The 14,784-nt window shown below is 35.5% G+C and overlaps 2 protein-coding genes across 5 annotated transcripts in view; one reads left to right on the top strand and one right to left on the bottom strand.

Annotated features, from left to right (window-relative positions):
* LOC140323996 (uncharacterized) overlaps window positions 1-3,286 on the top strand; it is a 34,513-nt gene extending 31,227 nt beyond the window's left edge. The window contains exons 11-13 of the mRNA XM_072401518.1: window positions 1,118-1,304; window positions 2,923-3,018; window positions 3,129-3,286. Of these exons, the coding sequence (XP_072257619.1) occupies window positions 1,118-1,304; window positions 2,923-3,018; window positions 3,129-3,269 (424 nt within the window). The 3' untranslated portion in view covers window positions 3,270-3,286. The remainder of the gene's footprint in view (window positions 1-1,117; window positions 1,305-2,922; window positions 3,019-3,128) is intronic.
* A 2,914-nt stretch (window positions 3,287-6,200) lies between these two features.
* Window positions 6,201-14,784, bottom strand: part of ZNF277 (zinc finger protein 277) — a 30,698-nt gene continuing 22,114 nt past the window's right edge. For 3 of the 4 annotated variants that reach the window (XM_072401520.1, XM_072401519.1, XM_072401521.1), the window contains exons 7-12: window positions 14,459-14,591; window positions 11,133-11,200; window positions 10,646-10,742; window positions 9,961-10,003; window positions 7,338-7,512; window positions 6,201-6,458 (exon numbers count right to left, since the gene is read on the bottom strand). In XM_072401520.1, coding sequence (XP_072257621.1) covers window positions 6,278-6,458; window positions 7,338-7,512; window positions 9,961-10,003; window positions 10,646-10,742; window positions 11,133-11,200; window positions 14,459-14,591 — 697 coding nt within the window. In that variant the 3' untranslated portion in view covers window positions 6,201-6,277. The remainder of the gene's footprint in view (window positions 6,459-7,337; window positions 7,513-9,960; window positions 10,004-10,645; window positions 10,743-11,132; window positions 11,201-14,458; window positions 14,592-14,784) is intronic. The other variant, XM_072401522.1, reaches the window with a different exon arrangement.

Here is a 14,784-nt window from a genome sequence, read left to right as displayed (position 1 = left end):
TGATGAATCAGGGGCACTGTGGTTATTGGCGCCATCTTGTGAGCAGCTGCTTGAATTACACTAGTAATTCCTATATGCCTTTGGAAAGATGAAAAGGTTCTGTAGGACTCAAGGGACAGCTCAGGCCAATGCATGTGTTTTACATTGTTTCTTGTTTTGTCTTGGCCATACAATGGTGCCATACAAAGCAACATGCAGCAGGAAAAATGTATTAATTAAATAGTACCTTGGTAAATCAGCCAAACCATCCAAACCAAAAAGGGTCAGCATGACAGCCAGGCAACTAGAACTTATAAAATTAAAAGTATGCTTGGCCCTGTTTTCTATGATATATATGAAAATGCTTGATAAGTATTATTTACTTTATTTTCTTCTACATTTAAGTAATTTTATACATTTAAACTTTACCAACAGGCCTAATAAACTCACCAAGGTTTTATTCCAAATAAAAAAATGACAAAGAAACATGCAAACTAGGAAAGAGGTATGCCCATGGCCAAAAAAGAAATGAGTCCAAACCAAAAGAACAATTAGGTAAACTTGTCACAAAACTGGACAATTCAAACTAAGTAAATGATGAAAAAAATAGGTAACAGGTATTTTAGTGAAAACTGCATGCTAAAAACATCAGTAGAAGAAGTGATAGAGCAGCTGAAATAATAGCATTTTTCTATAAGCTGACATTGGCCCCTTCATGTAAGACACAAATACACTGTCTGTGGTTTGCAATGTCACCTTAGCCAAAGTGGTGCAGTGTTCACCTGAACTCACTTGTAGAATATTCATATATGTTAACGACTGATCACACCTATATAAACTTGTCGCATATCCCAAAACTATGGGCATTATTATAGATTTGATGAACTGCACAATTGTCTAAATGTCTTTGTATGCTGTAACATTAACTGTACTATTTACTAAAAACACCTAAACCTAGTAATATACATATGTAAACATCCAGCCGTAGCATATATATATATATATATATATATATATATATTTATATTGAATATCAGCATTTAGAAAACAAGTATTATTAGTAACAGACACCAGTTTTGAGAATAATTATATCTGCACTAATTTTGGTTGTAAATTTTGTATATTTGTGTTCCTCCAGCTCACGCTCTCATTTAATGGTTATATTGAGGCTGAATGGTGTGGATAACATCTCAGGGGCTGTCTCTAGCTCTACACTTACATTGTGTGACCTGGCAGGATCAGAACGCATATCAAAAACCGAAGCTGCTGGTCAGCGTTTGGTGGAAGCTGCTGCAATTAACAAATCTCTCACAGCATTAGGACAGGTATGTATATTTTATTAAATGTAGATACTGAGTTAGAAATATACCTGACTGTTTCTACATTTACAGGACAGTCTTTATTATTATTAAACACTATAGCGCCAACATATTACGCAGCACTGTACATTAAATAGCGATTGTAAATGACAGACAGATACAGACAGTGACACAGGAGGAGAGGACCCTCCTCCTCTTGCTCCAAAGAGCTTACAATCTAGGAGATTTGACAATGACGGCTGACATTTGATAAATTGAATGTGCAGTAGCATAATCATTGTTATGAAGCATAATGTTTAGAAGCAGTCTGTCTATTTGTGGCAAACAATGCCATCTAGTCACTCATTCAGCCCCCTGCATCTTTACAAGGTTATTTGCACAGCAGAAAATACAGAAGGCAAAAGAAAAACTGAATCCTGTATTAAAGCATTTATGTTTTCATATAAACATAATAATATTAATGAAGCTAATTTTATTATAACCCATGTGGAAAATTTTATAAATCATACGTTGCATACCTACGAATTAGTTTTTACCATGCTCTGAAGCTTTATCCCTTGTTTTTAGGTGGTAATATTAGAGCAAATCAAACACAATGCAGTTTGTTCTGTATCTGATGCATTATTTACATCAGTGGTCCCCAACCTTTCAGAGCTCACAGACCACGTAATCTACGGACTTCGAACTGCGAGGAGCTGTTTGTCAAAGGGGAAGAAACGTCCCCCAGAGTGATGTCATAATGCCAGAACCCGCCCACTCTCCCATCACAGGTCTGAGCCTCCAGGGACACAACCCGCCCACCGCGCAGAGCCTCTGATCCTTATAGGGGACATGGTTGGCGGCTCTGGCCTGTTCCCCCAAGCGGGGTCCCTTCTCGTGACCCCCCTGGGAGTGCATTGGCTAGAGCCACGGACCACTGTTTTTCCCCCTGCCCTTGCAGCCCAGCCGGGGGTTGGGGGCCACTGATTTACATGATATATTTGCTAGTCTATCTGCTTGCTTTACTAGGCATCCAATCTTAGGTTTTTCCCAGTTGTATACTGCCCTGCCAGACTGTATTAAACAGCTTCATGTTTTAGCATTTTAGGTAGATGGAGAATCTATAGCTGCAGCATGTATGAACTCAGTTTGTTTTATTCATTAAGTGTGTTTAGAGTACAAACAAACAGAAGCTTTTTATTTATAGACAGTAGACAGGTTAGAGCCTGTGGTAGGTTTATATTGTGGTTCCTGTCTCCTTTAGGTGGGGAGAATGAATACATTTTCTGTGGAAATAAGTGAGAATCCCAGTAATGCTCACATCTGAATGGAGGGTCTAATAGAGCAAAATTGTCAGTTCTCAATAGTTCTCTGCCTTCACTGTAGCATTTGTGCCTATTTCTACAGAGAGCTACAAATACCAAACCTAGAACCAATGTGTTGGTCATAGGGAGACAAGGAAGTAGGAACTCTGATCTTCTAACTAAGAGGCACATTCCAAACTAAGGAGCCCTAATCATATGCCTATCTTTTTTGTTTATTTAGTGTACTGAGAAAATGATTTCACATATATGCTTGTCAGTAATAAGTGAGCCAGGCCCAATATTTTCTTTTGAGTAACGTTACATTATCTGCTGGTTGACAGGTTTTTACAGCATTAAAGACGAATTCCATGCATGTTCCCTATAGAAATTCCAAGCTTACTCATCTCCTGCAACCATCTCTTAGTGGCCAGGCCAAGGTACAGTAACCCAGATCATTTCTGACATTGCAAATTGTGCAATAAAAACACACACACTTACAACAAATATACATTTGCACTTTTCATGTTGTTGTTTTATTTTATTTTAGGCTTGTGTTTTTGTGAACATCAGTCCTGATAAAAAAGATATTGGAGAAACAATTAGCTCCCTTCAGTTTGGTTCATCGATTCAGCAGATAGCACTTGGCAAGCCTACTCCTCATCTTTCCAACATGAAGAATGGTCAATGATACAGCCTTATCAAGGGATGTTTATTACATGCAATATTTATATATTTATTTGGGACACCAATCAACAAAGAATGATCAATAATTACATGTAGCTAAATAAGCAGGAACAATATTGAGGAAACTCTGGTAGCAGACACCTTACCCAACATCATAAAATGTAGATATATATGTTATGAATATTTGTGCAACTATAATTGTTATCTAAAAACTAATGTTTTGGTCAGCAATACCTTATTCTCAATAAAGTTTACAATGGTAGCATACATAACAGACTACTGTATATTATGAATGTTTATGCAAACTGCACTCAACTTTAAATGAAATCCTGCGTTTCCAAAATCCAAAAAACTTTTTCTTTTATTAATAATTAACATTGAGAAAGATTATAATCAAAGCATTAAAGCATCAAGAAACAAGTGGAGGCACCAAAGCACACTGATGACACTGTGTCCGGTCCCGGTACTGGCCAAGAGACGCGTCCAATAATAAAAAATAGCAATGGTTGTACTGTTGTACTCCAAGCTAAGATCAAAATTCAATCCATATACTGTTTTTTCAGCTGTAGTGAAGTACCATATACAGGTGTTCACATCTCCAAATCTCACCTAGTTCCTCTGAACTGATTAAATTAGGCTCACCCTAAACTGATTGATAGATTGACATAAGTCAAGTTTGGGTAATCATTTTATCTTTCAATATAATGCAGATTTGCATCTTTAAATATTCAAATGATTGAACTAGTCAACAATCCCATTAAAGGAGGAGACTACTTTCCTAGTAATCTTTTTACTAAACACTTGAATCTCATGTAGGTTGAACTTTGAGTAGTATGTTTTAAATTATTATTATTATTATAATTACTATTATTATAACATTGTTTTTTTTGCTTCAACAGTAACTAATTATGTATAGTGCTATATTAATACAAATTACGCAGAATTAAACTAAATATTAAATGGATGTGAAGAATTCTTTGCACTCATATTTGGATCATTTTCATTTAAACATTAAGAAATTTTTGGCATCTTTTCAGATAAAATTACAAACGATTTAAATGCTATATATAGGATATGATAGGATTTGTGTATCGGTTTAGGTTTTACATTTTTAAAGGTTGTGCAATAGGTTACCAAATGACACGCATATGGTGTGCTAACTCAGGTGAGTTTATTTAATTCAATCTGGCATACAAATGAAACATGATCTGGAGATGTTGTTTATGATTACTGTGACTGTGTATATGGTACTTTCTTACAGCTGCAAAGACAAAAAAGTCGATTAGATTTTCATCTAACCTTGGTGTAAGAGAGAAATATGCAGACTCGTTTGGGCATGTACCTTGACAGACTGGCGCAGTAGACACACACTCACACACACTGTTCACACAGAGACACATGCATCCATGCACAGAGGTGTGTGAACATGAACTCAAACTCATGCACATCTCAGATGCTGTCAGTCAGAATATTTAAACACCTTTTTCTGCCTTGCTAACTAATCTAGATTACCCCATTTGCTGTGATTTTGATGTACTTTACATGAACTCAGCTTCTTTCTGGAACTGCTCCTGCTAAGTACTGTGCCTGCCATCAAGTTACCAACCTTCACCTGTTACCCAAACTGCTGCTAGTGACATTCACACCCCTCTAGCTCCTTATGCCTGTCATCAACATCAGGGTTTGGAGCAGCAAGAAAGGCTAACCTTGTCACTTTGTTAAAGTACCAGTTAGCCATGTCAGAGCTCAGTGGGGAAGCCTCACATTTGGACCGGCTTTAACAGATCTTAACTCTGAAGTAGGCTGTCAGAATCTTTTATTGTGTCAACGGCAACTTATGAGCTACTTCCAAGCTCCCACCCCTCAGACCTCAACAACCCCATCCACTGCCTCTGCAATGTTCCCCAAATCTAAAGGAACGGGTTCTATGGTCATGGTGCCACTATAGTGCCAATTAACAAATTGTGCCATTTAACAAATTTTATAATGAGTGATGTACTTTTGTTATTTCATTCCTTGATCATCTGTCACAGCCATACAAAAAAATCAAACGGTAATTACTGAACATATGCAGTCTTTCTAAGTAGACATAACAGATGCAGCCAGGGGTGTTACTAGAGGGGGGCTGACACATCAGGAGAGTCAGTCAGAAAGATTGTTTTCTGAACAACCAATTACAATAATCCACAGCCAACCATGGAACAATGTGTCACATTACCCTGGAGTGGAGTGAAAAGGTAGTGACTGTATGCTGGCACAATGCGTAAACAAACTGCTACGCTGCTGCTTTACTACAGGTGCAGGTTTAATAGTCTGTTCAACTGCTGCCAGGAAAGTCCTGGAAATGTAAAATGTTTTGACGTTATTAGTTGCCGGGCAGATAATACTCCATAGATCTTTCCACCCCTTAGTATAATTTGGATTAAATAGTGGATATGGAATGTGGCCATGAAAAACTTGAGGAACAAGTGCAGGATGCAAGGACAACATGCAGAAACAACAAAGCCTAAACATGGAAGTGAGACATTTATTTGAATAATGGGGAAAAGATTATGTGGACTGTTGCAATTGAAATGTTTAATGTACAGTTATTTTTTACTAATATCATATATGGTGTAATTTTAGCATATTATATTTCTTGTTTAATTTAAACAAGAATTATATAACATTTCAGATGTTCAATTAGAAGCAAGAATCGTACTTGTGAAGCAAAAGATGGAATTCCCATTATTTAAGCTGTATGACAAGTATTATGACAGCTATAAAATGGTTCTGTTTTTGGTAGATACCCACTCAGTATAGACGCGGCTTCAGAAAAAAACATGAGATTTAGATGGAATAATTAAGACATCTACAAAGCCTGCATAAAAGCAAATACCTGCAGGTACTGCAATATTTCATTCTAGTTCATTTTGTAACACACGAAGGCTTTAAGTTTCATTAGTTTAGTCCCATTTATTAGGATCCTGCTAATATGAGAAGCAGAAATATAAAGTTCAGCATATTCCACATTTATCTCCTTGGGACACTGTCCTGTATTAGCTGGTTAAGTACACTAGTCTTTCTTAGTGCTTCAAGTCTTGAAAGATCTTCACCAATAACTGGGAACTCCTCATTCTGTGTCGTTATCTCATCTTCACTGTCCGACAAAGTGCACAAGAGGGAATCATTTTCATAGGTGGGAAAGTAATACCTGCCAAGAAACCAGAAAGATTTTACTTACATCTCATCTCCACAGGTAGGTTTAATCCTAAGGGTAAGTTTACTTTAACCAGAATTAATAATTCCTAATACAGTTTGAAGAAGACTTAAAAAATAACACAAGAATTATGTGCTATGAATACCATATCCACCTTTTCTTCTACTTTTCATCCAGCTACCAACACTGTTTGTGTGTTGACATAGATTGTCTTTTTGTTTTGTTTTTTTAACAAAGAGAAATGTAAATAAATATTCTATTGAGATTACAATCAATAGCTTTTCAGTTCTTGACAAGACAGAGATGCAATGAACAATCAGAGCTGTTTGATATAGTGATTATTTAGTTCTTTAGTCAAATGACCACATTATATAATACCAACAGCAATTAGATAATGTCTGCAAGCAATCCAAACCAATGCTATTTGGGAAAATGAATATTTGTATTATGCCAAAAGTAGTGTTGTTCAAGGTTTTGAGTCATAGTGTAGGTGCTATATAAGCTATATCAGAATCAATGGATCAGAGGTTATGAATAACGGTTCAAGAAAAGGGATACAGAACCTGTGCAATTCAAGCTGTGCATTTAATAACTATATAAATAGAAGAGGTATAAACAGATCTCGAATGGTGTTTTAAGTGAGGGAAGGTAATCTCAGACCTTATTCAACAAAATTGGTTCCTATATAAAAAAAATAGCAGATCACATATTCCCCACCAGCCACTGCAGGTCACACACAAGCACAGTTTTCACTATAGCTGAGGTTTGGCCCATTCTATGGTCCCATGTTATTTATTATAAATACAAATTTTTCTTCAACATCTGAAAAGAACAGTCGATCCCTAGTAAAGAATTGCCAAAGCCCTGTCTTACTGTGGCTGATCCCATACAGATCTCTCAGGAAGAACATTTACATGGCTGTATTTTTCCATGTGAGTTATTAATTCCATTTTCGTCTGAAATTTCTCTTGACAGCCATGACATCGACACTGATGGATTTGCCTTCTAATAAAATTCACCAATTTGACTTGCTGATAGAATTTCAGTCCTGTCAAACAGACAACAATACAGACCAGTTAAAGTAGTTCTTGCTTTGCTAGAGGTCAGTTAGGTAGATCAAGCAGTCATAAATGATATCAATGTAAATTGAGAGCATTTATAATGTTGAGTTTAGTACAATGTGTCAGTTCTTTCAGTTCTGCTTGAATTCTCACATACATTTATATAACAGGAACTAGGCCAACATTACCTTTCTGAAAAATGCTTAGTATTATAGTTTATCATTGTTGTATACACTGGATAAACACAATGATAAAGGAACATTTTAAAGAAAGCGAAACAGATCACAAAATGTTGCATACAATGTTTAAGGCAACCTTGGAGTTCAGTAATTGACTAGTATTACAGGTATTAGTCACCTGGATAGAGCTTGACTGGAGATACCTGGATGTTCCTGACTAAATTTTTTTCTAGATAGGACTAGAAGTAGAAAGACATTACAGGAATAGGTCAGTAAAGGGAAACTTTGTTAAAAAAAAAAAAAACGAGGAAGATAGGGAAAGTCCTAGGAGAGAAAGTACTTCGTCACACTTAGGACAGTCGTAGAAGATCCTTGTGGACGTGTGCAGATTCACATTCTACTTTTAACCACCTGGGCGTTACACTGAGGTCTAGATTTCTGTACCAAAAGCGTTACAGGTTTTCATGAAATTTTTTTTTTTTTAATTGTAGACCTGTAACTTACAGAAATATGTCCGAATAGGGGTCTAGTAGATATAATGAATATAAAAAATGTTTGAAACACACAATCATGTAAAAAAAAAAAAATACTTTTAATAAAATTAAAGGACAAACACAAAATTCAGCTTAAACAAGAATACATAAATAAATGAAAAATACTGAAAATGCGATAATTCGGTATACTGTATAGTAATATATTTTTCTAAAACACCTCCCTAGTGTCCAACGTCACATACCTATAGACAAAACCACATAAATATATTTTCTATTATTTTGTATTGGATTGGATACAGGACTTTGTATTCAATCCAATACAAAATGAGAACAAAATTCAAACTCTCATTATGTATTGGATTGAATACAAATTCCTGTATCCAATCCAATTCAAAATACATACTTTGTATTTATTTTTAATTATTTTGTATTGGATTGGATACAGGAGTTTGTATTCAATCCAATACAAAATGAATGAATGAGTTTCAATTTGAATTTCCCGCACACGCGCCGACGTCATCGCGCACGCACGCACGCACAAGAAGCCGGCCGGCTTTTTTTTCCTCTGCTGGCCGGCTTCTTGTTTCAGAGATCACCCGGCGCTGGAACGAGAACGACGCTGGATGATCAGCGGGATCAGGTAAGAAGCCGGCCGGCATCTTACCGGTCCCGCTGGTATAGGAGAAGGCACCCGACGCTGGGGAGGGAGATCGACGCTGGAGGACGACGCTGGAACACGGACACGACGCTGGAACACTGACACGACGCTGGATGAGCACAGCGGGACCAGGTAAGTGAGATTTTAATATAGTGAGAAAAGTACGGGGTTAACGATAATTGCAACTTTTTTTAGTACGAAAAAGTACGGGCTTAACGGTTGGGAGGTTAAAACAGGATTGTCAATTACTGCTACCTGCGCCCAGAAAAGCAGCAGATCTCCACATGCACTGCATAGTCAGAAATGAACAGAAAACTGCAGATTTCCAGTAGTTGCAAAAAGGAAACAACTACTTCATAATTTAGGCATGGATTTGGGAATTCATTAACCTATTTCATATGAGGGAGTACTTGTAAATACAATTGATGACCTCCTGTTACTTTAGAATTTCCCTGTTTACTTTATTATGAGAGATTGACTTAGGGGTTAATTATCCAATATTTACTTCCAATATGAAACAATGAAAAGGCCAACCATCTAACAGAATTGAAATGCAGACACATAAGCGCAAACACATATTAACTACTAGGAATATGTACAAAGTAAGCCTTGGATGCAACTCTGAACATGAGAATAAATTGGCAGCCAAACTAGTTCAGGCTGATTGCATAAATAGGTTATTCATTTATATATTGCCATTATGTAGCATTACATTACCATGTGTTCTAAAAGTCACTAAATATATTACAGATCAATAAAACATAATTTTGGTAAAAGAATATGTAAATAATATAACATGTGAAAAGGTCTACATACACAAACTATATATATTTATTAATATATGGTACCACTTAACATAAAAGTATGCACCGCTCATTTTTAACAACTCTTCCCTATGAGAGAGTCACACCTAATTCCCAGAATACATAAGGAAACATTCAAGTTTCAGAACAGTGTTATTTATGGATTTCCACTTTCATGCAGCTGAGGTCCACATTACATATGGTGTAACTTTAGGAAATGGCATGTTTTCAATGAGCATTGTCTACCTGCAAAAATAACATCTGGATTTGAGTGACATTAGCTGCTCCCTTCTTTACTTACCAAGGTCAACTTTAATTTTGTGGAGATCAAAATAGTGATTGTCCTAAACGAAGTTAAAAACACATATTGTTTAGCTGTAGAGTTATACAAAATATTACATACATTTACACAGTGCTACTTACAGTTCAAATGTATATATTCTCTGTGATAACTGGAATTTTTTTATTGTAGATGAACAGGGAAACATCTACCTATCTACTAGTGTTTGTATCAACTGCACAAGGTTGTAGTCCCTTTGTTAGCTAATAGATTTTTCATCAGCATTTTGTGAATACCAGGGTCATATACTGCTATGAGGTCTACAAACTAAAAATGTAATTACAATGGTCGGGCAAAACAGAAGTAGACAATGCTCAGACAATATGTAACTATATTTTTGTGTAGAAAAGTTTATATTGATAAAAAAAAATATTGTCATTACTATGGCTTAGGTGTGACTGAGACTTCCTGAATAAATCATAAGGTGTGGAATGTGTGCAATGCATAAAGTAAATAGGTAAATGTTCTTTTTAATCATGACTCTTTACCAAATACCTGCCGCTCAAAATAGTATGATCACACACACCATATGGTGCTTTGCACACTGCATCCTTCTCTGGTCAGAATGCACAGTTTTTTTTAACATTTTTTTGAAGACCCACTACTAGGGACTTGTATTCATTAAACCCAGCCTTTGAACACATACCTTCATGTGGCAAAGTAATTTTTCATTTGTGTCTGCTTGCTTATCACAAAACAGGCATACAGCAGAAATGGGATGCTCCTCCCAGTCAGACCAGTCCCTGGCAAAAACCAAAATAAAACCAAAAAAACAAAACAGTATTATATTATAACATGAACCCCTTTAAAATAGATAGCTTTAACACCACTGTCAACATTTGAATGCTATATGGTCACTCCACTGCGGTGGTTTCACCTCTCTGCCCCTATTGCTGCGTGTGACAACAGGACAAAAAATGAGGGTAGTGGTTATCACGGAGAGACATAAAAAGGGAAAAAGGTAGACATCTACAAACAATACCAACAATCTGACAGGGGTGCTAACTCTTTCCCAGTTTACTGAAACGTGCTTTGTTACAGTATGCATATTAAAGGTTCTGAGCCCTTACCCACTCTACCAAAACTAAAAATAAAGGCTCTAAACCATTATGATACAAAAAAGGCCCCATTACTCTTCATTGTTTCTTCCAATTTCCCGATCATCTTCAGACTGGACTTCTTCCCAGTTCTTCCCTAGTTCCTAAAAAGTAACATTACATACATTAGTTTAAAAAGAAATACTATGGTACACATTAATGACAGCAGTGTAAAAATATTTTAAATTAACAGCCAGAGATGTGATCATCAAAGAATTGAAGATCCCACCATCTGGTTTGGCATGGGACTGTGATGATCCTATGCCAATAATTAGGTTTGGAATTTTAGCAGTAAAGGTTAGATTTATAGGATGAAAGTTACATTTCAGTTGAAGGCTGAGGATTTAATGTTGGGGGAAGGATTTGAGGATTTATTGATCCAGTGTTTTTAGGAGTGAATTTAAACTTTTGGGTGGTAAACACATTTTTTAGGGTTTGCAACACACCCATTGCACTGCACCTGCCCTAGGATGTAGACCAAAATCTACCAAATTATTATCCTTTTTAACCCAAAAGTTGTTCTGTAAACAAACTCTGATTTATTTTTCCGAAGTTTTAGATATATCCCATCTATTTTAAAGTGCTATTGCTGCACAGGGACAGCTTTAACCCTAGTAACTATAAGTAACAATCTGAAAATACATCACAGAAGCACATTAAGGATGGTCTTCTGGATTCCAAAAAGGTATTAGCAGAAAAATAAAATCAAACTTATCTAGCACTGTACGTATTTACACTAGGGTTTAAAAAACAAAAACAAAATATTAGCAGCAGGACCCTACCCCATAGAATATGTAAATCCCTCAAGATACTACAGTCTTGTTTCTAAATAAATATAGTCTAGCAGCTAAAAATTAATACAATTATTAAGAGTTATAAGCAAACCAGGTACATTCCATTCTTAACAATTCCACACAACCCAAACAAAAGAAATCTTTACACTGTGACAATCTGTGATAATGCCTTTTCCTTCGCACTTTGGTAGTTTTGTGACAGAATACGCTTTTTTGCAGAACTAACTTTCAATATAAAGCAATATCCTTAACTAGCTCTTAGGCAGCCCTGCCATTGAAAGGTAGAAATCAATGAGACATGCTGACAATGTTTCTTGTACAACTCTCCTTAAAGAATAGTTATTTCCAGAAGAGTAACATTAGCTGGGGAAGCCACAGTTGACATAATTGGCAAAAGGTTTGAACTCGCTGTCTATCCTATGTGACCACAATTGGAATACACGTAAACTTGCTAATGATCAGAAATCTCGGGAGACTGCCCAACACAATTTCTTTGAAATGTATTTGCAGACCTTGTAAGATTCAGTAGCTCAAAGAGAAAAAGGATTTCAAAATATTTAATGAGACACTTTGCACAATGCAACATACTAGTTTTGCTTATGCTATTTCACCGTATAAATTACACAAATACAAATTTGGATGTCAGTTTAAACTTCTATACTATTTTACAATTTTACAGCATCAAGTATGAGGATGTTTTACACGGTCTATGAAAAAGAGTCTTTTTAGCTGACCAGTCTGAACTCCCATCACAATGCTACGAGTCACAGCATTTAATGCTATATTTTAAACAGCATTAGAAAACTCAAGGGCGATGTGGAAAGGGGGGTTTTGCAGGTCCTTTCATACTATTATTTATAATGCAGATTATAGGCTATAAAAAGGTATATTGGAGGAATGAAGATAAGGGATACGAATAATAATAAGAATGTCCTCTGAGAATCATCTATTTTTTACATTTTCTATGTGCATTAGCCAAATGCTTGCTAAGAAAAAACAGTACATTTTAAACACTGGAACAAAACGGCATGTTCTTTTCTGTGTGTATTCTATCTTTAAGTATAGCTCAATTAAAAAAAAGTACTAATCAACATTCAATAACCAATTCTCAAAAATACAATAAACACTTTAGGAATAAGTCAAATTGTCTATACATATAAGCAGGTTTTTAACAGTTTTTTAAGACCCAAATAAATATCTACAAGACGTACAAAATATTGTAATTATTTAATATTATTTACTTGAGCATTTATTGATGAATCAAAAAAGTGGTCATATCTAATTATAGTCACCTAGATGTCTCAAGGTTTGAAAGGTGCACTGAACACACTATTGATTAGTATTTTTTTTTTATTAACACTGACCTAACTGTAATTAGTGAGGGAGGAAAGATTTTATTATAGAAGAAAATATAGGTTAGTTATAATTTTACACAATGGTTGTGAAACGGTTAGAAAAAATGCAAAACCTCTAATTACATGCTACTAAGGAATATCAAAAAGCCCTAAAAGCAATATATATACTGATTAGCACACACATAAGGCTCAATTTAGAAAGCTAACACACCAGGAAAGGGTTTATTTTTTTTTTTTAATACTGTTCTATTCAGTCCAATGAGATATGACAATTATTCACTACTGATACATAAAGATCCGAGTTATTGTGTATATATTTATAAATTTAGCATATTATACAATGACATGCCTACCTAGATATAATTTAAAAAATTAGGACTAAGTAAGCAAAATTCAAACACAATGGTAACAGTCATAGTAGACATAGTGCTCAATTCACAAGGTTTTAATACAGGAAAGCTAAAAATGAATATGGTTATCCTTGTTCGTTAGTTTTGTGAATTGGGTAACGTTGCCTCAGCGAGTCCTTTTCCTGCTGTTTTATGCTTTGTGCTATACAAGAGTAGTTCTGGATGAGTAATAAGCCATGTAATTAATTGCATGGTCCAAACTATTGTTCCTAACTTAGGAACAATCCCCATATTTTTGATGGATTAGGACACCTGAATAGATCCTGTTCTAGTCTGGCTTCACTGTTCTTTCTCTCAACTGGTTCAGTGAGTGGAGAACATTTTGGTTCCTTTAGAGGCCTTATCATAACCATCTGAGTTATATCTTGTTATTCCTAATTGCAGAAACACATAACAACAAATCCAAATCAATGTTGTCCTAGCCTGACTTTTGCAGAGTAAATAGTTTGGGCTACCAAAAATAAAAATGAGCACTTAAATGGAAAGAAGTATATAAAAGTTACCATTGCTAACCTATTTCTAAGATTAGCATTTACTAAGCCAGCTCTGGTTTCAATACCAGTAATAAAGTCACTGAGCAGCTAACATGCGGACATGTCAGAGCAAAAGCAAAACTCATATGTTTTGGTCAGGTCAGTATATCAAAAAGCAACTGGGTCACCATAAAAAGCCATACAAGTAGCATTTTCAAGTAGGAGGGATACCAGTCTCCATATTCTTTCAGTTTTCTTTAGAAATAAAAAATTTGAATGAATGAGACCAATAACATTTACATTTTATTTGCTCAACATCCACAGACTTACCAAATAGTTGATTATGTAGAATCGATCATACTCGTGGTTTTGTGCATTGATTTTTCTATGTTGTTTTTTTCTCATATGGTCCTTTAGAGTACTTATGTTTCGAAAAGTTTTTTCACAATATAAACACTGTAAACTAAAAAAAAAAAAAAAGGAATATATAAACATAACCCACTAAATAAATGATAAAACTCTTGTCTAAGGTAATCTCTTTGCAGCTGTCAGCAAACCTGAAAAAACCTAGCAGTGAAAGCCCGACTGATGCCAAGTGTTTGACAATAGGCACCTAGATGTGGTAAACACTGTTTTTGGAATACCTCTAGTCTGAA

The sequence above is a fragment of the Pyxicephalus adspersus genome, chromosome 2 (genome assembly GCF_032062135.1).
Source record: "Pyxicephalus adspersus chromosome 2, UCB_Pads_2.0, whole genome shotgun sequence".
Taxonomy (NCBI): domain Eukaryota; kingdom Metazoa; phylum Chordata; class Amphibia; order Anura; family Pyxicephalidae; genus Pyxicephalus; species Pyxicephalus adspersus.
This window is presented reverse-complemented; position numbering and strand designations above follow the sequence as displayed.